At 45.4% G+C, this 23549-nt stretch overlaps 4 protein-coding genes across 4 annotated transcripts; 3 read left to right on the forward strand and 1 right to left on the reverse strand.

The window, feature by feature from the left end:
• Positions 1-7804: 7804 nt before the first annotated feature.
• PtA15_3A574 (uncharacterized protein) lies at positions 7805-10471 on the forward strand (the record flags this gene model as incomplete). Its single annotated transcript, XM_053167554.1, has 6 exons — positions 7805-7888; positions 8490-8614; positions 8770-9027; positions 9105-9190; positions 9364-9500; positions 9587-10471. The coding sequence occupies 6 exons, from the start codon at positions 7805-7807 to the stop codon at positions 10469-10471; spliced, it is 1575 nt and encodes a 524-aa protein (XP_053018760.1).
• Positions 10472-17585: 7114 nt separating this feature from the next.
• On the forward strand, positions 17586-18677 carry PtA15_3A575 (uncharacterized protein; the record flags this gene model as incomplete). Its single annotated transcript, XM_053167555.1, has 6 exons — positions 17586-17723; positions 17784-17814; positions 17889-17938; positions 18016-18290; positions 18328-18580; positions 18648-18677. The coding sequence occupies 6 exons, from the start codon at positions 17586-17588 to the stop codon at positions 18675-18677; spliced, it is 777 nt and encodes a 258-aa protein (XP_053018761.1).
• Positions 18678-19056: 379 nt separating this feature from the next.
• On the reverse strand, positions 19057-19771 carry PtA15_3A576 (uncharacterized protein; the record flags this gene model as incomplete). The annotated part of the gene is made up of 2 exons (XM_053167556.1): positions 19057-19620; positions 19712-19771. The coding sequence occupies 2 exons, from the start codon at positions 19769-19771 to the stop codon at positions 19057-19059; spliced, it is 624 nt and encodes a 207-aa protein (XP_053018762.1).
• Positions 19772-20034: 263 nt separating this feature from the next.
• Positions 20035-21596, forward strand: PtA15_3A577 (uncharacterized protein; the record flags this gene model as incomplete). The annotated part of the gene is made up of 4 exons (XM_053167557.1): positions 20035-20117; positions 20249-20330; positions 20507-20674; positions 20751-21596. 4 exons carry the CDS (start codon positions 20035-20037, stop codon positions 21594-21596), a joined length of 1179 nt encoding a protein of 392 aa, XP_053018763.1.
• Between the last annotated feature and the right edge of the window lie 1953 nt (positions 21597-23549).

A 23549-nucleotide genomic window follows, 5' to 3' on the forward strand; every position in this document is an offset into this window, starting at 1 on the left:
TGTGAACTAGATCCTGCAATATGTTAAGGTCTGTTCTGTGGAGAGGAAGAGGGTCTAGGTCCTATATGGTTGATTTCAGGATGAGGAGCAGTCTGGGATCTCCAGGCTCTTGAACCTTGAAGTTGAGAGTGCCACCTGTGACATGTATGTGTAAGCTATGTACATGGAGTCCTGCGCTGTGGAGCCTGAATTATAGCTCATAAAAATTGGTTATCAAGTGGATAGGTACACTCTCCATTTGATGGATGGTTAGCTGACCGGCCATTGATTTGAGTCCAAACAAGTCCAACACACTAAATGGCCAGGTTTGGTTGGTCATCAGGTGAAGTACACACTCCATCCTTGAAGCTGTTGGATGGAGTGTGCCCTTCACCCAATGACCAGTCACCATTGGACATAGGAACTTCATTCAATGCCAATGACTGGTTGTTTTTGGACATGTGAACTCAAATTGATGTCCAGTCTAGGTTTTTTTCATTCAATTGAGAGTGTATCCACTCAATGAACAGCCATTGGATAGAGTGTGTGCATACTCCAGTTGATGAATGCTCATTGGAGGCTATTGAAAAACAGTGTTGAATTTTCATTATTACTGTTCAAATTTGAGGGTGAATTCTGCTTGTTTGCTTATGCTGCACTGCTTGCTGGTGTTGGAAATTACTTAACTCCCAGCCAAATTTGCTGGGACATGTAAGTGAAAAGCTTAATTGCTCTAAAACCAGAAATTGAATTTACTACTATTAATGACTGGTTTCAACCAGTCATCAGTGGGAGAAAAATGGAAAGCTGAAGTTGTATCTCTTTTCTAAGTAAATATAAAAACTAACAAAAATACAAAGAATAATTTATAGTGAGATAAATTATACCTGAAGGCAGATAAAATCTGCTAGTCAATTATCTTGCTTAAGATGTGAAAGAGTACTGAATGCTATGATGAGATCTAGTATGAGGACTAGAACAAATTTTATGATTGATAGATAATGTGCTATAATTGGACAAAGTTTTGATCTTTGTTTAATAGAACAATATTTGATACCAGAGTTTGGTCAATAAGACTCAAAGATGAGATTGGTAATTCTTTGTTTTATTTTTGATTGTTCAGTTCTGAGTTGAAGTTGTGAGATCTATGTGGTTTGAAGAAAGATTAAAAACGTTAGAGTTTTTCAACAATCTGAGCTTTGATCTAATTGGACTGACTTTCAGCTTACACAGTGGAGAGTTAAGGGTTGCATTTTTCTGTGTGACACCCAGAAGAGTTCACGCGCAGTCACTGCAGAAGCTGCACAGTCACTGCAGACACAACCCCAACAAACCCGTCTGGGTGTTGCAACACATGATTTGTCACTAATTCCTCACTGTGTTAGTGATAGTGAATCACTAGATTTTAGGTTGATTACGTGGTCTACATCATTAATTTGCACAAGAGCTCATGGCTTCTTGTGATCTGGCTCATGCACTGCCAGCATATTTGGCTGGGATGAAGTCATCCCAGTTTAACTGGGATGCAGTCAACCAATTTGAAATGGGTTGATCTCATCCACTTAAATATAAAACCAAGGGGGGTACCTTGGATTTATATTCCATCAGTTGAGATCAACCAAGTTTAAATTGGTTGAGTGCATCCCAGTTTAACTGGGATAACCTCAACCCAGCCAATTATGTGGGCAGTGATGCAGTTTAACTGTCACAGTTTTAACATAAGGAATATGAATATTCAATATGCACTTTTTCTAGTGAGTGTACAATAGTACTACTCACCAATGGTACTCCTCTTAAGAGAGGGAATATGATTCCAACAATCAGTCAATAGAGTGCGTGTAAAGTGTGAATAGCCAATGAAAAAGCAGTACAGGGTGATCTTCAATCAATGACTGGCTTGATTGGCCATAGAATGAGGATGTTGAAAGAAATCACAGAACTAATAGTTGTTACTAGATAGATGATTTTTCTAGACTATGTACAATTTTAGGTGATAGACTAGAAGTGAAGTGTGCTTTACCAAAGAACAGGCTTTAGCCCATTCTATATTGGGGAAATACAAGAAAATAAGATAGAACACAGTTGTCCCTTTTTTTGTTGGATGTTGGTTGATCTCTACCCCAGCTGTGCATAAGCATAATCTCTTTTGGCTGATCTAAAAGGGGACTTTTCTTGTTACTTGGCAAAGGCATGTTGGCTCTTATGTCCAGTGTGGTGTTTTATAAGGGCACATGTTGACAGAATGTCCGCTGGGCAATAGTGTGGGCATGAATGCATGCACAGGAGACATGACTACTCAATCCATTGGTTCTAAAACAAAGATAAATTCACCATTATCTTTGGTTTGGAACCAATGGGAGGGCGGAGCTGGATGGAACTGTGCCAGAACTGCGGAAAACAAGGTTACCACACGCTTCTGACCAGTTTTACCCAATTTTTCTTTCATATCCCCCCTAATACCTAATACCTAACCCCTAAATACCTTCCCCCTACCCCCTAATGGGGGATGGGGGCGGGAGGGATTGAACCAACAACCTGCCTGTTGGCTGCACTAGGATATGAAAAAGTTTCTGCAAAAGGTTGTTTGGGAGATTTTATTACCAAGGCCAGCTCCACTCAGCTCCATCCAGCTCAGCCCTCCCATCGGTTCCAAACCAAAGATAATGGCAAATTTATCTTTGGTTTAAAACCAAAGAATTGGATCAACACAGGTGATTCAGTGACATAATAATGGAAAGTCATGTCCAAAAGCACAGGCAAATGCATGCAGAAAGCTGCACATTTAGAAAGCAAGTGACTGGGGCAAATCACAAATTGGGGATTGCTGAAGGGACGGATTGGTAGCCATACCAGAGCAGAGGGCAAGAGCTGCAATTTTGTGGACTGAAAAGCAGCAGCATGGTAGCTGAAGTGGGTTCCACCAGCCGGTGGTGCTGGGGGGAGTTACTGGTGAGAGACATAGTGCTGGGGGCTAGACATAGGAAATGGGAGTTCAAGTGTTGGGGAGGAGCGGATCCTGGGAATTGAACATGCAGATGTTGGACTAGTGTGGATTTGGGTGAGAACAGAAGCAGACAAGCATGGAGGGGAGGGGGGAAAAGTGTTTTTTTTCTCTTCTTCCTATGATTTATTTTGCCACTCATATTGTACTTACAACTTACAGATGGTACCTAGAGTGTTAGAAGATTTTTATGTTACCATTTTACACTTACTTGCCATATAGCAAAAAGTGTAAAAGGGTAAAATAAAATTGCAGACTGGTGCTTATGCAATGCAGTGCTGTACCACCTGCGGATTAATATACTAAATATCAGGTTCTCTGAGGCAGCAGAACACACAGAGAGAGAGTTTGTGGAAGGATTGAGTTCATTGACTGGGCTTGTCAAAGTAAATTTCTAAAGTCCATTTTTCACATCACATATTGTAACATGTAAAAACCATGTAAAAGTGCAACATACCATGCAAAAGTACAACTGATCACACCTTATAAAGTGCAGATTTACATGTGGTGTAAAAAACAAAATCCAGGACATTAAATTTTGGAGATGTCTCAGAAAAAAAAGCATCAATGAAGATTCATTGGCAAATTGGTCAAGGATGCATGTTGGGACTTGGTTGACTTGGGAGTCAAGCTACTTGTCTCAGCAAATGAGCAGGCAAAGGCCACTTGGTGCTGGTCTCCCTGCTTCTTGCTCCTCAGAGGGGTGCAGGTGTGGGTGCCAAGAATTAGTGGGTTTTTTGGGGAGGTCATTACAAAATCCTCAGCCAAACTGTGATAAAATTATTGCTGTTTGTTCATCCCCAGCCATTCCAATCAGCTAAACTTATACACCCATCACAATCTTATTTGAATGGCTGGGGATGAGCAAGCAGCAATACCTTTATCACAGGTTGGCTGATGATTTTGTAATGCACCCGACCGGCTGGCTGGAGTTTCAGCCTGGTGCATTGAAACACGGGAGGACCCAGGCGAGGTGATGGAGTGCTTGGAGACAAGTCTCAAGTGGGTTTGTTGGCTGCAGGAACCAAGAAAGATACAGAGGAGCAGCCAATGAGGGTGCATGCAGCAGGGGAAAGGCAGGTGTTTGTGCACACTTCCCTCCAGTACCATTGGAGGACTTCCTGTCAGAATCTGTGGGTCTCCCAGAAGTGATCTGGACCCCAAAAAGCTAGATTTCCCTGCAAAAATCTAGACTTTTTGGGTCTACATTGACATTTTTGAGAGTCCCAGATCGCATGGGAAGTCCTCCATTATCTTTCTATTCCTTTACTGCCATTAACTCAACTGCCAAGATGCTTTCAAATACTTTGTAAATTCCAGATTGCAAAAATCTCCACAAACATAGTGTGGAGTTTGTTTACATTTCTGCAGATAGGCAACACAGAGTTGTGCCAGATCCCCCTGTTGGGGCCCTGTCCTCCCCAATCATTAAGGGTGTTCAAAGTTGAAATCATATTTTTTTCAAATCATAAAATCATAAAATCATAACACTTTTGAGTGATCATTTTTTATGTACCATTTTAGAATTGTTGCTCTTTTTTGAGTGATTGGGTGTTACACATTTTTTTCAGATTAAAATTTTATGAATTTATGGTGTTATAATTTTATGCAGTCAACTTTGAACACCCCTATTGAAGTGTGTTATTTTCTCTCCTCAACAGCGCCCTTTCCAAACAGCTGCAAAGCATTCCCCATAATCAAACAGCCTTTTGATTGTTTGTAGCAATAGGGGGTTTCAAAGTTAAAAATCAGGTCGCGCAGGTCCCAGGAATCAGGAAACAAATGGACCTGGAACCTCTCCTGCGGACCTGATTTCCTTCCTCAAAAAAGGCGCCAGGAGATCAGGTCCAGGAGCAGGAAAAAGGTCAGAAACACCCCCTCAAGGGTATTTTCACCTATCCCCAATCACACCTGCATACCGGCCATCAAGTTTGAGCCGGCCACTGAGCCGGTCTGGGATTATGCACGCAACTCAATGGCCAGTTGGGTCTATACCGGCCATTGAGTGACACAACACTTGACGGCTGGTTGGGTTTGCACCAGCCATCGAGCAACACAACAGTGCAACACTCAATGGCCAGTTGGGTCTATACCAGCCATTGAGTGACACAACAACTCAATGGCCAGTTGGGTCTATACCAGCCATCGAGTGACACAACAACTCAATGGCCAGTTGGGTCTATACCGGCCATCCAGTGACACAACACTCAACGGCCGGTTGGGTTTGTACCGGCCATTGAGCAACACAACTCAATGGCCAGTTGGGTCTGGAGTGACACAACACTTGATGGCCAGTTGGTTTGGTCTGTACTGGCCATTGAGTGACACAAAACTCAATGGCCAGTTGGGTCTGTACTGGCCATTGAGTGTCACAACACTCAATGGCCGGTTGGGTATGTACGTTGTGTCACTCAATGGCAGGCTGGTCAGGTTTGTACTGGTCATTGAGACTCACAACACTCAATGACGAGTACAGACCTGTCATCAAATTATTATTAAGTTGTGTACCCACTCAATGACCGGTACATACCGGCCATTGGGTTGTGTGCACGCACTGAAGGACCGGTAAATACCAATCATGGGGTTGTGTGCGCACACTGGAAGGACCAGTCCGGACTCCTGGAGTTAACTCGTTACGTACAAAACATTTCTGCCAAAGATTCTCTAGGTTGGAAACTCCTGATGCAAGATCAGGAGTTTTTTGCAGTTTGAGGGTGTTCAAACTAGAGCCCCCAGGTTGCTGTTTTTGGCAGTGGAATTTTTTCCTGGAAATTGGACCTGCACAAGGTCCTGCGCGACCTGATTTCAACTTTGAAACCCCCTAATCAAGTGCAACCAGGGTCATGTTACTGCCACATCCTTGTCTGGGTGTTTTGGTGACATAGACAATGTGACAGAGACTGAGACATCTTGAGCCTTGATTTTGTTGTTCCCATTGTGGTCTTCATTTTCATTGTCATGAGTCTGGCTTTGAGGAGCCTGGAGGGATTCCAAGGTCAGGCATTATTTTGCCAAGAGGCATGATTGGAGAGTGGACCCCCCCCCCCCCCCCCCCCCCCCAATGCCCTTTGCTGCTGGATATCTCTTCATCTTGCAACTTTGTGTGAGTATCTGCAGAACTTGAAACAGACTCTGCACTGTTTTAGTGGGGACTTTCCAAGCTTGAATTCCCATTCCCATTAGGACAGTTCACATTTGACGGTGACCACTGCTGGTTTGCTTATGTAGTGCTGCTTGCTGGTTTCAGAAAACTTCCCAGCCAAATGGGCTTGAGCTTGTAAGTCATGTACCATAGGGCATGAAAATTGAAATTTTCCAAATTTATTTGCCTCAAAATTTTGTGGGACCAAAACTGAGCCTGGCCAAAATGTAGGCTGGAGCCCAAATGTGAAGAATTTCAACATTTGAACCCTCCGCTAGTTTTCAATTTTTGTGTACAGGGCAAAAAAACTTGAAATTTTTCAAAATTGAGGCCCATGGTACAGGCCCTAAATGATTGGCTGGTTTGAAATTTTCCTGTTGCTGAAGAATTTTAAATGTGAACTGTCCTATTAATTAAAATGTAACAACAGTGAGTTGGTTGTCTCCTTACATTTTGGTTTCCAGAATCAATTTTTGATTTATACCACCTGAGCCAGCCTGATGACTTTGGGATCAATGCAATCATCTTCTTACCTGTCTGCAACAAGCCCTTATATTGCCTTTTCAAGCCATCCCAAGATCTCTTGTCCAATTCTCAGAACTTTCCTGTGTGCTTCCTCCAATTCCTTTCCATAAAGACAGGGTAAAATGTATTTTTGGTCTCTGGCAAGCTGCTACTTTTTTGAGAATTTGAGGTCTTGGTATCCATTGTCCAAGAGAGTTTGCATGGGTGTCCGAGGGATTGGATTGGATTGGAGATGAGTTGTGGAGGAGGTTGACTAGAGCTAATTGCTTGGTTGGCTTTTGTGCAGAGCATTTGCTGGGCAGGTTGAAGTCATTCTCCCTTTTCCCTTTTCCCTCTCTTTTTGCTGGCGATCTCTGCCATTGCCTTGGAGCAGCCCACAATCTCTGGTGATAAAACCGTTGTTTATGTACAACCAGCTTCCCAAGCATATTATGGTTGAACTGAAAGAACCCTCAAGAATCCACCCGACTTCCAATCAATTCATTCAATAGGGGGATTCAAAGGTGGCTGGGTCCAAATTGCATGGAATTTTGCAAGCTGGTGTTCAGACTTTTCTTGGACACTAACTGGCAAAGAAAATCAGGAAGGCTTCAGGGGCCAAGTACAATGTGGCTTGCATGCACTTTTGCAACTCTGTGTTCAAGATCTGATTTGAATGCTGACTTGCAAAAGTGCATGCAAGTTCGAACTTAACCCAAGACCCTCGCTGCTGCGGGCGTCTGGTCTTGCGAAGCAAGCCTCCGATAGCCCTCGGCAGGAGGGACTTGCGCGCTATCGCCCCTTTTTGGCGTGCCAAGATTCTGAGTTTGGCTGGGTGGTTTCTTCAAACCATCACAGTTCCTTGCCCTCAAACCTTAATACCCTAAAAATTTGCTTGGCGCAAAGCCTTGCTTCTTGCGCGTCATCTCATACAATCTGAGTTTCAATACACTTCTCCATCCACTCCAAATAAATTATCAAAGTAGTCAAAATTTTACCTTTGCCCCAGTTGGTTTACAGAGAGCGTCCGTGCTGACCAGCTTATGTACGTTCCTTTTTTTTTGAGTTACAGAATATCCAATGCACAATCCCACGCCTACACATTGTACCACTCATCCAGGATTCAATCCGATCATTCTCAACAAACCACAGCCCGTCGACCCCACCAGTCCCACAAAATGGCCGATTCCAACCACGACCGCATACCTCCACTCGGGAATAAATCCCAGAGCATCTCGGCAATGCGGCTTTTGCCGTACCCGGTGCCCGCAAGGACAAACGAGTTCCAGACATCTGAGGTGGATCCGTTATCGGACACGTTGGGGCAGTTGTTGCTGCTTGTTCAGGTCTTGCTTTCATCCATCTCAGTTCTCTACTCACCGGCACAGTGGTGAGCACGGTCCTCAAACTAGCTACACCTGAGGTAAGCCGGGGTAATTGAATGAGGGCCCGTGCTCTAGCAAAATGAAATATTTACAGATCTCCCTTACAGAGTTGGTTACTTTTTTGCGAGTATTTTGGTTTGTTTAATTTCTCAAAGAATATGTGTCGCAGTACATAAATATAAAAAAATACAAGGCTCTTGAATAACATCTTGCCCTGACAAGCAGCCAAAAAAAATTCAGAAAGAGTGATCTATCAAAAGTGTACAACAAACAAAGTGAAAAGAGGCATGAAAAATCCAATCTCCGTGCGCCAACTTGGGGTGGTATGGTCTAAGTCCCTCCTGACGGAGGCTCGCTTCGCGAGTTCAGCCTACCCCCCGGGGGCCCGAAGTCTCGAGGGACTCTTGTTAAGTTCGATGCAAGTTGCACCTGGCCAACTTTGAAACCCCCTAACACACACCCAACTCTATCTTCCCAGGCCCCCGCCACCAGCCATCTTCTGCCATCTTCTGCTGCCCCGGGGCCGTGCCGTGCCAGACCCGCCCAGCCCGCCCAACAGTTGCAGCCCTCCCTGGCTAAGCCTACTCTTTCGACCCCGTCCCTGTCTCGCTCACCTTGGCTACACAATCATTCACTTCTTTCAGACCACACATCCATCTCACTCATTTGTTTTTTCTCTGCACATCAACGAAGAAGAAGAACGACAACAGCAACAACATGTTCAATATAGCCCGACTCGCCCGATTCCTGGCCCTCAGTCTGCCGCTCACAGAGGCCGTCTCGCTGAACGTCAACGACGTCTCGGCCCTCAAGAATGCAGCCTCCGCCGCACTCACCAACCTCATGAGCTTCTACACCCCCAACCCCAGCGGCGTCTTCGACCAGGCCCAGACCCCCTGGCATGAGTCCGGAATGATCTGGGGTCTCTTCATGGACTATGCCAAATACACCGGCGACACCCAGTTCCTCGACGTCGTCACCGGGGCCCTCGTCAATACTTCCTACGGCTCTGAACAGTACATCTTCACTCCTCTCTCTCTCTCTCTCTGTTGATCGTTCATGTGCTTACCTTAATTTACACATATTCTTCTAGAGATCTTCTCGGTGGAGCAATGTCTTCGACAGCGGCCACTTTATTAGGACGATGGAACGATGATATCCTGTGGCACAGTTTAGTTCGTGAAACATTGATTCCATTTCTCAGTCGCTCTTGAACACCACTGACCGTAAAATCTGCTTGTTCTCTGAAAACCAATTGACCACATAGGCTGGTGAGTACTCATCCTCTTGACTGGGCATAATTAATTCATTGAACATGGCTGACCGTTCTTCTTCTTCTTCTTTTTGATTAGCTATCGGAGGGGCCGAAATCTACGGCGCTAATTCCATCATGCCGGGCTCTAAGGGTCCATGGATAACACTTGCTCAAAAAACATACGACCAGACCTATCAACAATGGGACGACGGATGTGGTGGAGGAATCTACTGGGTAGGACCATACCAAAACATCGATATGTCCCTTGCCAACCGACACCCAGTTGATAACGCTCATCTCTCATGTAAAAAAAAGAATAGTCTCGTGATCGGAATGGAGCGTCGGCACCCTACAAGTCTCTGATCACCCAACTCGAGTTCATTCAGCAAGGAGCGCGGAACTTCATGGCCAACAAAAACAACACTGCTTTAGATCTCTCGAAGGCGGCCATGGACTGGGTGTTCTCATCCGGGCTCGGAAACGTGCAAACCGGTGTGCTCTACGACGGAATGAACGTGGGCGAATGCGGGAAGTTTACGTCGCATATATGGAGTTACAACTACGGCGCGCTTTTGGGAGCGCTAGCCTGGATGCACAAGGCCACCGGAAACAACACCTATCTGGACCTGGTCGCGCCGTTCTACAACTACGCCCAGCTGACGTTCAGCGGCCAGAAGGTGTCGAACGTGGTCACCGAGACCTGTGAGCCGGGGGCGAAATGCAACCGAGACCAGCAGGGCTTCAAGGCGATCTATCTGCGCAACCTAGCGTACACCTATCGGGAGGCGACGTCCGACCAAGTGAAAGGTGCGATCAAGTCGACGATCGATGCGTCGGTTGCAGCCATGGTCCAGTACTCATGCGACGACGATTGGTTCTGTAACGGCAACTGGACCGCCGATGCCACCCCTGTCAAATACGTCCGCTCGCAGCACGTTGCCGCCGCCCTGCTCGTCTCCGCCCTCGGCGTCCATCTCAGCCCGGAGGGCGGTCTGTTGCCTAAGATCACCCCCGGCCAGCTCACCGATACCACTAACGGCGCCGCCGGTCTCGGCTCCGGTGGCACTAAAAACCCCGGCAAAGTCACTAGTAAACCCCTTGCTGCCGCCTCCGGACTCAAGGTCACCTTCTCCTCTATCTTCCTCGGACTGTTCACGGTCGCATTCTCTACATCCATCTTCGACCCGCTCGCCTTCATACCTTAACCTCCCTGCTCTTCTGCTCTCACCTACTTCGTCTACCCCTGTTTCTTTCAATATCCAATCTCCCTTAGTCTGAAACAACAACTCCCCTCCGATTCTTTCCTCCTTCCTAATTTCTTCTGGTCCCTCTTTTTGTGCACTCTTCCTTGCTTTGTTTTATGCGGGATTGGTTGTCGGAACAATGAGCACACTTATTCTTACCCCCTTTTTTACAGAAAATGTGTGTTTCTTCTCTTGTCATGGAGTCTCCTTGTTATTTTTGAGGGAGAGAAAGACAAAAGTGATTACTCCAAAAAAAAAAAAAAAAGAACCAGTCAAGCGGGAGTAATTACCAACATCGGTGGGATGGTGAAAGAAGTCAATAAAGTGTTCTGTAACTGATGGAAATAGGTCGTCCTCAATGTATCCTCTTCTAGATCACATGTGACCATTATATACAAGCATATTGAGGCTGCCTGGAGTGAAACACAGTAATGCCATAATGATAACCTGAGAAATACTGTTCAAAAACAATTCGGAAAAAGAGAGCAGGTGATTGTAGCAGACTTGTGGGATTCTATCATCCAACTGACCCCCAGAGTGAGAAAACAGCCTTGTGTGAGACTCAATGGGTTATTTCCCTCCATTGTTTCTATGTAGATATTTCATACTGTTTGCCCACAATCCAAGCAAAAAATCCAATGTACATGTGTTGGAGCAACTTGTTGATACAGCTACAGGATGTTTGAGAAGTCATATCACAAGCTGAATTTCCAATGTGAATTCAGAAAAAGCATATTTACATACAAAGAATGATTAGCAAGCTGCACAGCAGGGTATTGCCATCCAATCACAGAACACCAAATGACATCACCATCCCAGTGCTGTGTATGGCAGAAAGGTTGAGATTAAACTGGGGCTGTGCCCAATAACACCATAACTTTACCACTTGAAATCACTCTTGATGTCCAAGCAATAAGCAAAACACAATACCAATTGTTTACGATTTTCTTGTTCATTTTTGCGTCAATGATCTTGTTGTGCTTTCTGGTTATGTAGCTTGTATCTGTAAAGTTTTGGACAACTACACGGTGGGTGCAATCTGCAAACTCACATTGGGTCAACGAGTCAGCCAGGCCAGAAAAATGGCTCTCTGACTTGAAACCACAGCACGCCAACCGGCAAGGTTGAGGGGTTGGCAGCATGCTGCCTATTTGACGGCCTTGGTCGGTGGCACAGCTTTGTAAGAGATGGGAGTACAGTGTGCTTACCGCCAAGGCCACCAAACTGTTGAAGTGGTCCTTGGAAAAGATAAACATCAGTCATCTCTGATGCTGTCATCAGAGGTGGCAGCAAATTGGGCCTCCAACAAGCCATCATATCAGACTTTTTGAAAAGCAACAATTAGATAGCCACATAAGAGCATCCCTATTGTCCCACTCATCACACTCTGCTCAAGCCCACCCCATCATCACCAACTTGTTATGGAGGACTCTACCCAAACCCCAGCCCTTACAATATACTACAACCCCCAGTTGTCTGATTATCTCCAATTGTTGCAAGACGCTAGTCAAGTCGCCCAGTTCCTTGAAGAGCATGTCCCTGCCCCTGAATATGGCTAAACAGCACACTTTGAAGTGAATTATCTGCCTGCAATGTGCATCCTCCATGCCCACTAGCCCACGTCACCAACCCAAAGTTGAAGCTTGTAGATGTCTAATTACTTGCATCAAATCCCCCACTATCCGCACTGCCTTAGCAAGCCACCCACACATCATCAGCCAGCCACCCCCGCCCATCAATAGGGATGGCATGGTCATCATCAAAGACCATACTACCCAATATGAGGTGGTATCACAAGGTCCAGTGGCACCATTCTTGCCAAGTTAGCCAACTCAAGACCACACAGACTTTTGATGAAGATCTAGCCAGCCACCTTGCAATCCATTTCAGCATGAGCTTACTGATTTTTCAATTGCTGAGCGACAGGCAAATTAGGAATTGTTGATTGGCACATACAAGGTTTTTTCATTTGCATACTGCACACTAAAACATGGAGATTTTTAATCAAAATTGATGTTTTCACTGGCTTGGTCTACATATGTATCATTTAGAAAATCAAGGCTGAGCTTGATAAGAATCCCAAACACAACCTTGACAAGTTACTTGCCTTACACCGCATGAAGCAATTGGTAAGTTGGTCACCTTTAAGCTTTGGCCCACCCCACGTCTGACTGAAGTGGTTTGTCAGCTTTATGCTAAAATAGGGAAGAGGATCAGTGGAGAAAAACTGTCAGCCTTAGAGTCAGTGTTGCTGACCTAATGTCTGCCTTTTCTACCTTTTTACATATGAATTGCCTCATATCTTTTCCATCTTAAGAGATATCATTGTTTTGAATTCATGTTATGTTCCCTCACGCAATCTTAACCCTAGTTACAACTTAACATTTCTTTGTAACTCTACTCCTTCCCTGAGTTCTTGAGTTGTGACGCGCATGCGCAGTTGTGACGTGTAAGTGCTACCAGGTGCGCCAAACCACATATACATATGTAATTACATAAGCAAACTGTGAAAATTTTCCAAGTCAGGATCCCCCTTGCCTGAGGAGGATCTACAGACTTCAGCACACCAGAACCACACCTGTCAGCCTTAGAGTCAACACAGCTGACCTAAAGTCTGCCTTTTTCTACTTTTTACATATGAATTACTTCATATCTTTTTCATCTTAAGAGATATCCTTGTTTTGACTTCATATTCTGTTTCCTCATGCAATTTTAACCCTAGTTACAACTTACCAATTCTCTGTAACTCTACTCCTTCCCTGAGTTCTTGAGTTGTGGCGCGCATGCGCAGTTGTGACGTGTCAGCGCTACCAGGCACGCCAAACCACATGTACATATGCAATTACATAAGCAAACTGTGAAAATTTTCGAAGTCAGGATCCCCCTTGCCTGAGGAGGATCTACAGACTTCAGCAGACCAGAACCACACCTCCAGACAACCCAGGATCACCAGAACAAGGCCACTACACTCCCAGTATCACCAACAGGAATATTGACAGTTAGTACCCTTTTCATTGAACCTTGATTATCTCAGAGGAGTTCCTCTCTGTCTCTTTGACTGCTTTCTCTCCTCTCTTGTTTTTTTCTCTCCTCTTTGATCACAGGTACATATACCTCTAGACATCTACTCTCAAGGATCAAATCACTTCATATCCTTCTTTTTTTGTGGTTTTTGTCAGTAACAAACCACATAGGTTTCCCTTTAAAGAACCTTGACTATCCACAGAGAAGTCTAAAAAATTGTGGCTGATTAGACTTGTCTAATTCAGATACCTTCCACGTTTCCATTGTGAGAAGAGGCTGTTGCAATCTCTGGCACAGCTTGGAAGCACTCCCTTAAGGAGTAGCATTGCTAGTGGATGTTAGTTCCCACCTACAGGTCAACAGAACCTTGAATATCATCTCTCAGATCATCTATTTCTCTCTCTCTCTTTTTCTCTTACTGTTTGTTATTTCTTTATCCCAAGAAATCCAAGCAGTGCCCACCCATTTTTCTTGTGTCCTGCTGTCACATAAGAGACACAGGCTCACAACACCCCAGATAACCCTAGGATCACCACCAAAGAGATTACCACGCTCCCAGTATACCTACTGTCACAGGCGCCTAGGATATTGACAGTAAGTAAACTCTTTCTCTGACCTAGTTTATCCAGAGTGAAAATCTGTTGCTCTTGAATGTTTCACCTTTTTCTTAAACTCTTTCAATCTCAAAAGATCAAAAGGTTATCTCTGGTTAAGGCCTATAAAACCAGAGCAGAGTAGTAACCCTACTTCTGAATCCAACCAACGTTTCCTTGTTGTGAGTGGCGGCTGTTGCACTCTTTTTGGCCTGGCACAGCTGGCATCCAACTTTTCCAGGTTGAGAATAGCCCAGATCAATCATTAAAAACTCTAAAGTCTAGGCCTGATCTTATCTATTTCTCTCTTTATTTCTCTCTCATTTTTTGTGTTTCTTTATCCCAAGAAATACAGACAATTCCCCCTCCTCTTCCTTGTGTCCTGTTGTCACATAAGAGACTCACTCACAAAAACCACCTTTACCTAATTTTATTGATGCTATCATCACAAACCGCAAGGACAACAACATCAACCTTGCCCGGAAGGCTGCCGCAACTTCCCAAAGCAACGGAGGCATTGACTTGTCTTCTCCGCTCATGGCACTTGACATATCTTTGGGAGCCAATCCAAATAATTCATCCAACAGCTGCAACAAAAGTGAGCTGGCCAATCTACCTCTATCAGTGAGAATCAAGTTATGCAAACTCATGAAAGGGTGAGAGTCAAGTTATGCAAACTCATGGAGGGGGTATTTGTGTGGGGTAATAGGCAGGCAAGTTTTGGGAATGGAAGGGTTGTGTTGATGATGAAAAATTTTGTGAGGCTTGTTTGGCAAGCCTGGAGAGTTTGGATCAAATGCTAAGAAGCCATGTTTTGACTCAGATCATTGGTTAAAAGATGCAGACCATGAGACAACAACAAAAGCTCTCTGGAATCCCAAATGCTGACAGTCTTTGCAGATGCCACTGTGATCAACCCAATCACACTGAGTTGTAGAGATAGTATTATATCTTATGGTTAGCCTAGTCCAAGTATTTGATTTTTGATCAACCACTTGTCTGTTCATTAGCCTTTCATAGTCAACTATCCCCAACATGATGAGATGTATTCTCATTCCATTTGAATCTGGTTTTCTTTACCAGTCATTCACACAAACCCGGTCATGACCATCATGGTTGAACTTGAACCATTCCTATTCTGACCTTCATGCCTGCTTTTTCTCTGAGCATCTTATCAGTCTTATACACACGAGCAATCTCAAGTGATCTCATACCAAATTGCATAATGCCTTGCTTGGCTGAATTGAAAAATTTATTATTGTTATTAAAAAAACATTGTTCAATCAAACTAGCCAATTGGCCCTTTGCCAACATTATTAACTTGTGTGGTAAATACATGAAATATATTGACAAGAATTGGTGTTGCGGACGCAGTGCAAATCTGGCCATAAGGGAAGTGCTGGACATGATGGTAGAAAATAGCTATCAGAACCCAAAACAAACAATCCAATCATGATGTGCTATACCTCAACAGCCAAAGTTTGCTTTGCCGCCACGGTTTGTTTCTTATTCTTCAGAGAAGTACTGACAATCTCCTACCAATTTTTGCAGGTTGGGGTCGACCTATTGAGAGAAACTGGTGCTGGACATACAGGGGCTGGTCAAGCCAGTCAACAATCTTGGAGTAGTTCATGTTGGCCAGCTTGCCCAGCAGGCCATCCTTCTTGGCAATCTAGGGCTTCTGGAAGTCTGTGTTGGGCCGCTTTACAAAATACTCCTTGTGCGCCTTGAGTCAGGCCGCCTGTTTCCCACCAAGAAGCGCAAACATTGTCCAAGGCATTATTCATCAGCCTGCATTCCAACACCACAGCTTGATCCCTTGAGTTGCAATCTTGTAGATGGGCTCACCAAGCTCGGAGATGACAGTGATGATCCCACTGCCCTGGCCTCTTGGCTGTAGGTGTCTTCCACAGCTTGTTGGGGGTGCCAGGGGCCTGTATGTGTACAACAAGCTCTTTATGACCATTGTGTGGGTGTAAAGAGGACACTGTCAACGGGCAGGGGCTGGAGCTTGAATACAGTAGCGCTATTATCTGCTGATAGGTGCTTCTGGATTTGTGGGGTTGCATTCGGGTTCCATGATGCTGAAGTGGAGGCCAGAAACCAATCAGTTCAGCAAAAAGACACTTCTCTGTGTTTGGGCTGGAGAAACGGTGGGTCAGGACTCACTTGTGTGGCGGTAAAGTAAGTAAAAACATCACATTAAATAGTCAGGGTTGCAGTGGTTGTCTTGATGGGGCAGTGGCATGGTGGTGGCATGTTGTTGTCAACAGTTGCATAGTAGGGTACACGGAGTCAAGGGGCATACCAGTGGTGGAACATATAAAGAGGTTGTGTTGTGTTTTCTTTACCCTCAGGGTGTCCTCTGCCAATGTACTTCCAGCATGCAGTTTGTCCTCAACCCCCTCCACTCTTGCACTTGCGCAGTTTGAGGTGTTGAAGTGTCAATCTAGCACTGCTTAACACATTGTTGCTTACACATCCAATCACCATTGGAGGCAACATCACACATCATCATAAGCATACATCTACTGTATTCAACTGCAACATAGCAATGTGTACTGAGCTCATTGGTTAGAGCATCACTCATGAATGCTGAGTATGTGAGTTCAACTCTCACAGTACAAGAGGTTGTGGGTTCAACACCCACTTCACTTGGACCTTTCTTTTCACTTGTTCAATATGGGGGGCTCTATTTGGTGGCCCTCCTTTGCATAATGCCTTCACTGAGCATGCTGGGAGTCATCCACCCACCATTCTAAACCCTGCTGAACAGGGATGGATAGTGGGTCCAGTTTGTGGTGTTTGGATCTTGTTTTTTTTAAAGGGGGAACCCTTGCATTTTTTTTAATGTGGTTAAGTTGTAGGGGGAACCCTTGATCTTTGTTTCTGTGTTTCTCTGTCTTTAATAAACTTGGATTTTCAGGTATTTTACTTAACACACTACTGGCGCCGGTACAACTACCTATTATAAGATGCCAACCAGTAAAAAGAAAGGCCTGCTGGCCGTGTAGCCTGCTTCAGGGCTCCTGGGCCAAAAAAAAGGGTAGGCACAAAATTTGTATGGATCTTTGGGCAGAACCCTGAGCCTATGCACAAAACCAGTGTGAATGCCTTGTGAAAATGTATGAATTTTGGCCAAATCTTGGTTTTTTGGTTACCCACCTCTACAGGGGGTTTCAAGGGTCCTTTCTGGAGCATAGGACTGGGCACTATTTGTATCGGTGTGAGGCCAACTATTATGGATGTTGGTTCACTCTTGGTTGCCCGGATGGTTGTTGCTGTGCCGAGGCCTGAGATCAGTGGGAACAGGAGAGTGGCGCCAGCGCAGATCGGCTGGCCCGCTTCGGGAGTATACATGTAAACCAGCCAACCCCCATCCAGAACCAGGCAGAGCACAACGGACACAACCTTCAACCAACCCCATCCAACAACAGCTACCAAAAAAACAGAGTGCAATGCTGCCTGCGGGAATCCAGACCATCCGGTTCAGGAAGCCAACCAACAACTCCGCAGCCTCCAAGGCCGCCAACATCAGCCAAGGCCGCCAAAAACTTTGTGTTCAAAGACACACTGATTTCCAAGCAGATCAACAGGTCCGTCTCACTCATCCAGGATGTTTGCTCCAAAACTCACACACCTTTGGCTGTACACAGAAATCGACCGCCATGGGTGCCTCAGCTGTCCGTCATCTTTCCGTCCTCCCAACTGGGATGGGCAGCCTCTTGCTTCAACTGACTCTTTGTTTGCGGCCTTGCCAGCCTTGTACTTGTTTCCGCACCACTGGTATTTGGCGACTGGCTCACATAAGGTAAGCTCATCTTTGTCCTGCTCAACATCGTCTTCCCTGACAAGTTTGGCTCCAGCGTTGGTGGCGGTGGGCCGTAGCTCTATGGGACCAAGCCAATCCATTTCTATCTGCTCAACTTGCTCCTCAACTTCAACATTGCTCTCCATCCCCTTCTTCTTGTTCACCAGTTGGTTCTCAAAGAGCAGAAGTGTCCGCCTTGGCCAGAAACTCCGGCTCCATCTGCCCACTTGCTGATTGTCCCTGGTACAAGCAATCCAATCTACCCAGCGGAGTACGCCTATCTGGGCCTGAACACAACCAAGCCAATCCTAGAGGCAATAGAGCATGCTGAATACACGGTCGATCTGGGCTCGTTGGCCCAGGAGAAGCTCACACTCTGTCTTGGAAAGCTGGTCCCGTTTGACCACCCAGTTCCACATTTGCAACCCTATAATCGTCCAGTTTGTCAAGGGCCCCTTCGAAGGTATCCTCCACGCCCAGTTCATCTCCTCCACCAAGAAGGACCAGTTTGATGGCCCCACCACTTGTCCCTTTAACGCAACCCCCACCCATACTTTCAGCAAGTGGCTGTGGAGACGCGAGGGCACGCAAACCATTGGGAGCAAGTCTGACACCCCAAAGAAGGGGGAGATTGACCAATATGTAAGCATTCACACACATAGTCCTCACAAAAACTCCCTCTGATTGATGATGGACTCTTGAACTACAGGTCTACCTGAGACCCAACGCTCATATGTGATTGGGCTGAGCTACCCGCACCAAAGCGCTGGCGGGTGAGGCAACAAGTTTGAGGCTTGTCAATGATTAATGCTACATGTATGTTTCCCTGTGGCATATCAAATCAAAAGTACAATATAACTATAAAGACCAACACACCCACAAGTGCTATTGGTTCTTGTCTTGCTGCTGTTGAATGGATCTTAGTCTTATCAAGGGGTAGTGTCTCCACTGTGATGGAAATGTGGTGGGCTGTGCTGGGAATGGTTTGGCTGCAGCTGGGCCTGAAGGTGTCAATCAGCCAGATTAAGAGAAGACCAGACTGGGGTCTATGATTATGACACAAACAGTATATTGCAGCCAGGAAGAATGGTGCATACCTAGAAGTCACCCTGACTAGCTTACTCCACATCAAAAATCAGTGTGGAGTATCCTTGATCCTTCCGCATCTTGTCCATTTTGGTGACAAGATGCACTGCGAGTTTTTTCATGGGAACATCCCAAGTGCTTGAGGAGCAGCGCGAAGTTGGATGTGGATTAAAATCGAGTTGCAGAAGAGTGATTGCATCTGCCAGTTCGAATCCGGCAAAACGGATTGGAATGTCTTCTCGGGTCCAGTAACAATGGGTTGATTCAAGTAAATCAAGCATAAGAAAGAAACGGTCCCAGTCGCCTTCCTCGGGAAACCACTCGGATAAGACAGCCTGTGTCTGGACTGGATCAAATGCTCTTGCTTCTTCATAGCAGCCATAGAAATCAAGTTTGGGAATCATCAACCTTTCCAAGTTGCCAATGCTTGGATGAGAAATTTGAAGGAATATCTCCTTGACGGCATTCTTGATATCCAGCACAAGCCCCGCCTGTAGGTTCCAGTGCTTCTGGGTTTTGATGTCATCTGAAAGTTCATGGGTAGCTACTGGTGCGGAAGCTTGATTCTTGGATAAGTTAGCCATCACTGGTTCTTCCTGAAATGGGATAGAAATAGTGCAGAAAATAATGAAAATTTTGAGAGTCAGCAGCTGAATGGTAAAAGTGAGGAAGATTCAGGCTACCTACTCGAATGTCTAAGCTGAGTTGAGGTGGGCAGTAATCTTGGCTTTTCTTTGTTGGCTCCATTGGATCGTCGAGTTGCTTATATATGGTGGATTGGTTGCGGTCGGACTTGATGAAGCTGGCAGGGTCTTAACAACACGACCCAGCCAGCCCACTGTTGAGAGGGACCGGGCAGGGCCTACCAGGCTCCTGTCCCCACAGTTATCCGGCTCTTACTCCTCCTCGTCCTAAAACCACAACATCCCTGGCTTAGGTGCTACATATTTTGACCTCGTCCCTGTCTCTCGGCCCTCAAGAATGCAGCCTCCGCCGCACTCACCAACCTCATGAGCTTCTACACCCCCAACCCCAGCGGCGTCTTCGACCAGGCCCAGACCCCCTGGCACGCCAAATACACCGGCGACACCCAGTTCCTCGACGTCGTCACCGGTGCCCTCGTCAATACTTCCTACGGCTCTGAACAGTACATCTTCACTCATCTCTCTCTCTCTCTCTGTTGATCGTTCATGTGCTTACCTTAATTTACACATATTCTTCTAGAGATCTTCTCGGTGGAGCAATGTCTTCGACAGCGGCCACTTTATTAGGACGATGGAACGATGATATCCTGTGGCACAGTTTAGTTCGTCAATCATTTTTTTCAGTCGCTCTTGAACACTACTGACCGTAAAATCTGCTTGCTCTCTGAAAACCAATCGACCACAGAGGCTGGTGAGTACTCATCCTCTTGACTGGGCATAATTAATTCATTGAACATGGCTGACCGTTCTTCTTCTTCTTCTTTTTGATTAGCTATAGGAGGGGGCCGAATTCTACGGCGCTAATTCCATCAAGGGTCCATGGATAACACCTGCTCAAAAGACATACGACCAGACCTATCAACAATGGGACGATGGATGTGGTGGAGGAATCTACTGGCTAGGACCATCCCAAAACATCGATATGTCCCTTGCCAACCGGCACCTAGTTGATAAAGCTCATCTCTCATGCAAAAAAAAAAGAATAGTCTCGTGATCGGAATGGAACGTCGGCACCCTACAAGTCTCTGACCACCCAACTCGAGTTCATCCAGCAAGGAGCGCGGAACTTCATGGCCAACAAAAACCACACTGCTTTAGATCTCTGGAAGGCGGCCATGGACTGGGTATTCTCATCCGGGCTTGGAAACGTGCAAACCGGTGTGCTCTACGACGGGATGAACGTGGGCGAATGCGGCAAGTTTACGTCACATATATGGAGTTACAACTACGGCGCGCTTTTGGGAGCGCTAGCCTGGATGCACAAGGCCACCGGAAACAACACCTATCTCGACCTGGTCGCGCCGTTCTACAACTACGCCCAGCTGACGTTCAGCGGCCAGAAGGTGTCGAACGTGGTCACCGAGACCTGTGAGCCGGGAGCGAAATGCAACCGGGACCAGCAGGGCTTCAAGGCGATCTATCTGCGCAACCTAGCGTACACCTGTCGGGAGGTGACGTCCGACCAAGTGAAGGGTGCGATCAAGTCGACGATCGATGCGTCGGTTGCAGCCATGGTCCAGTACTCATGCGACGACGATTGGTTCTGTAACGGCAACTGGACTGCCGATGCCTCCCCTGTCAAATACGTCCGCTCCCAGCACGTTGCCGCCGCCCTGCTCGTCTCCGCCCTCGGCGTCCATCTCAGCCCGGAGGGCGGTCTGTTGCCTAAGATCACCCCCGGCCAGCTCACCAATACCACTAACGGCGCCGCCGGTCTCGGCTCCGGTGGCACTAAAAACCCCGGCAAAGTCACTAGTAAACCCCTTGCTGCCGCCTCCGGACTCAAGGTCACCTTCTCTATCTTCCTCGGACTGTTCACGGTCGCATTCTCTACATCCATGTTCGACCCGCTCGCCTTCATACCTTAACCTCCCTGCTCTTCTGCTCTCACCTACTTCGTCTACCCCTGTTTCTTTCAATATCCAATCTTCCTTAGTCTGAAACAACAACTCCCCTCCGATTCTTTCCTCCTTCCTAATTTCTTCTGGTCCCTCTTTTTGTGCACTCTTCCTTGCTTTGTTTTATGCGGGATTGGTTGTCGGAACAATGAACACACTTATTCTTACCCCCTTTTTTACAGAAAATGTGTGTTTCTTCTCTTATCTTGGAGTCTCCTTGTCATTTTTGAGGGAGAGAAAGACAAAAGTGATTACTCCAAAAAAAAAAACAGTCAAGCGGGAGTAATTACCAACATTGGTGGGATGGTGAAAGAAGGCAATAAAGTGTTCTGCAACTGATGGAGATAGGTGGTCCTCAACGTATCCTCTTCTAGATCACATGTGACCATTATATACAAGCATACTGAGGCTGCCTGGAGTGAAACACATTAATGTCAAAATGATAACCTGAGAAATACTGTTCAAAAACAATTCGGAAAAAGAGAGCAGGTGATTGTAGCAGACTTGTGGGATTCTATCATCCAACTGAGCCCCAGAATGAGAAAACAGCCTTATGTGAGACTCAATGAGTTATTTCCCTCCATTGTTTCTATGTAGATATTTCATACTGTTTGCCCACAATCCAAGCAAAAAATCCAATGTACATATGTTGGAGCAACTTGTTGATACAGCTACAAGATGTTTGAGAAGTCATATCACAAGCTGAATTTCCAATGTGAATTCAGAAAAAGCATATTTACATACAAAGAATGATTAGCAAGCTGCACAGCAGGGTATTGCCATCCAATCACAGAACACCAGATGACATCACCATCCCAGTGCTGTGTATGGCAGAAAGGTTGAGATTAAACTGGGGCTGTGCCCAATAACACCATAACTTTACCACTTGAAATCACTCTTGATGTCCAAGCAATAAGCAAAACACAATACCAATTGTTTACGATTTTCTTGTTCATTCCAACACAGCACCAGACCTTTCTTTCTAGTGCAATAAAAAACAGGACAAATGAGGACAAACTGGGAAAAAATGATGTCATCCTTATCTTCTGTGACCCTTGCCTGACTGCTGCAAACCTTTGCTGACTTTTCTGCTCATATCCTTCTGGTGAATAAGGCAATTGGAACAATCATGGCATGGGGTGAGTAATTGTAATAGCAGGAGGCTCAAAAATATTTTGTAAGAGCTTGTACAGAGAGTAGTGACATTCAAGGGCCAAATTGAGATATGAGAAGTGGTCACTGAATCCTGAGTGGGCCATGACTTGATCAATGTTTCTTGGAAGGTTATGATTGGAGTTTCAATTAAGACAAGACTGGAATTGATAATTCAAACAGCAGAATTTAAGTGCTAGGATAATCTTGTCTGAGTAGTTTTTGGATATATTATAAAATTGGTCTTGTTCCTGCTCTCCTTGCTGGAACAGGTTACACCAGTGGTGTGAAACACGTGTAGTTGCCCATGAAACACTTATAGATGCTTATGAAACACTTCAGGTAGCAGCTTATGCAACACAGGTGGTGGGTTATGAACACAGGTAGTGCCAAGTGGCTTATGATACACTATTGATATTGCAGTTTTATAAATATTCTCACACCAATTGGATTCTGTATAGGTGTGAAATATGCAGTGGAAACTTGTGGGAATGATATGATGGATTTGATAATCCATTCAGTTCTCCTGTTTGATTCTTTCTCATCTGAAAAACTCAAAACTAATAGAACAACCTGAATATGGATTGGTCTGGATTATACTTTCTCAAAACATTTACTATTCATCAGCTCAACTTTTTGTTCACAGCAGCTGCTTTTGTTAGAGAATTAAGTCCTGTTTATCCTACTACTTCCACATATGATGCACATAGATTTCAAGGCCTTGATTATTTTCCTGAGAAGAAGTGGAGATCTTCAAAGCAGAAAAAAGGG

This window comes from Puccinia triticina, chromosome 3A (genome assembly GCF_026914185.1).
Source record: "Puccinia triticina chromosome 3A, complete sequence".
Taxonomy (NCBI): domain Eukaryota; kingdom Fungi; phylum Basidiomycota; class Pucciniomycetes; order Pucciniales; family Pucciniaceae; genus Puccinia; species Puccinia triticina.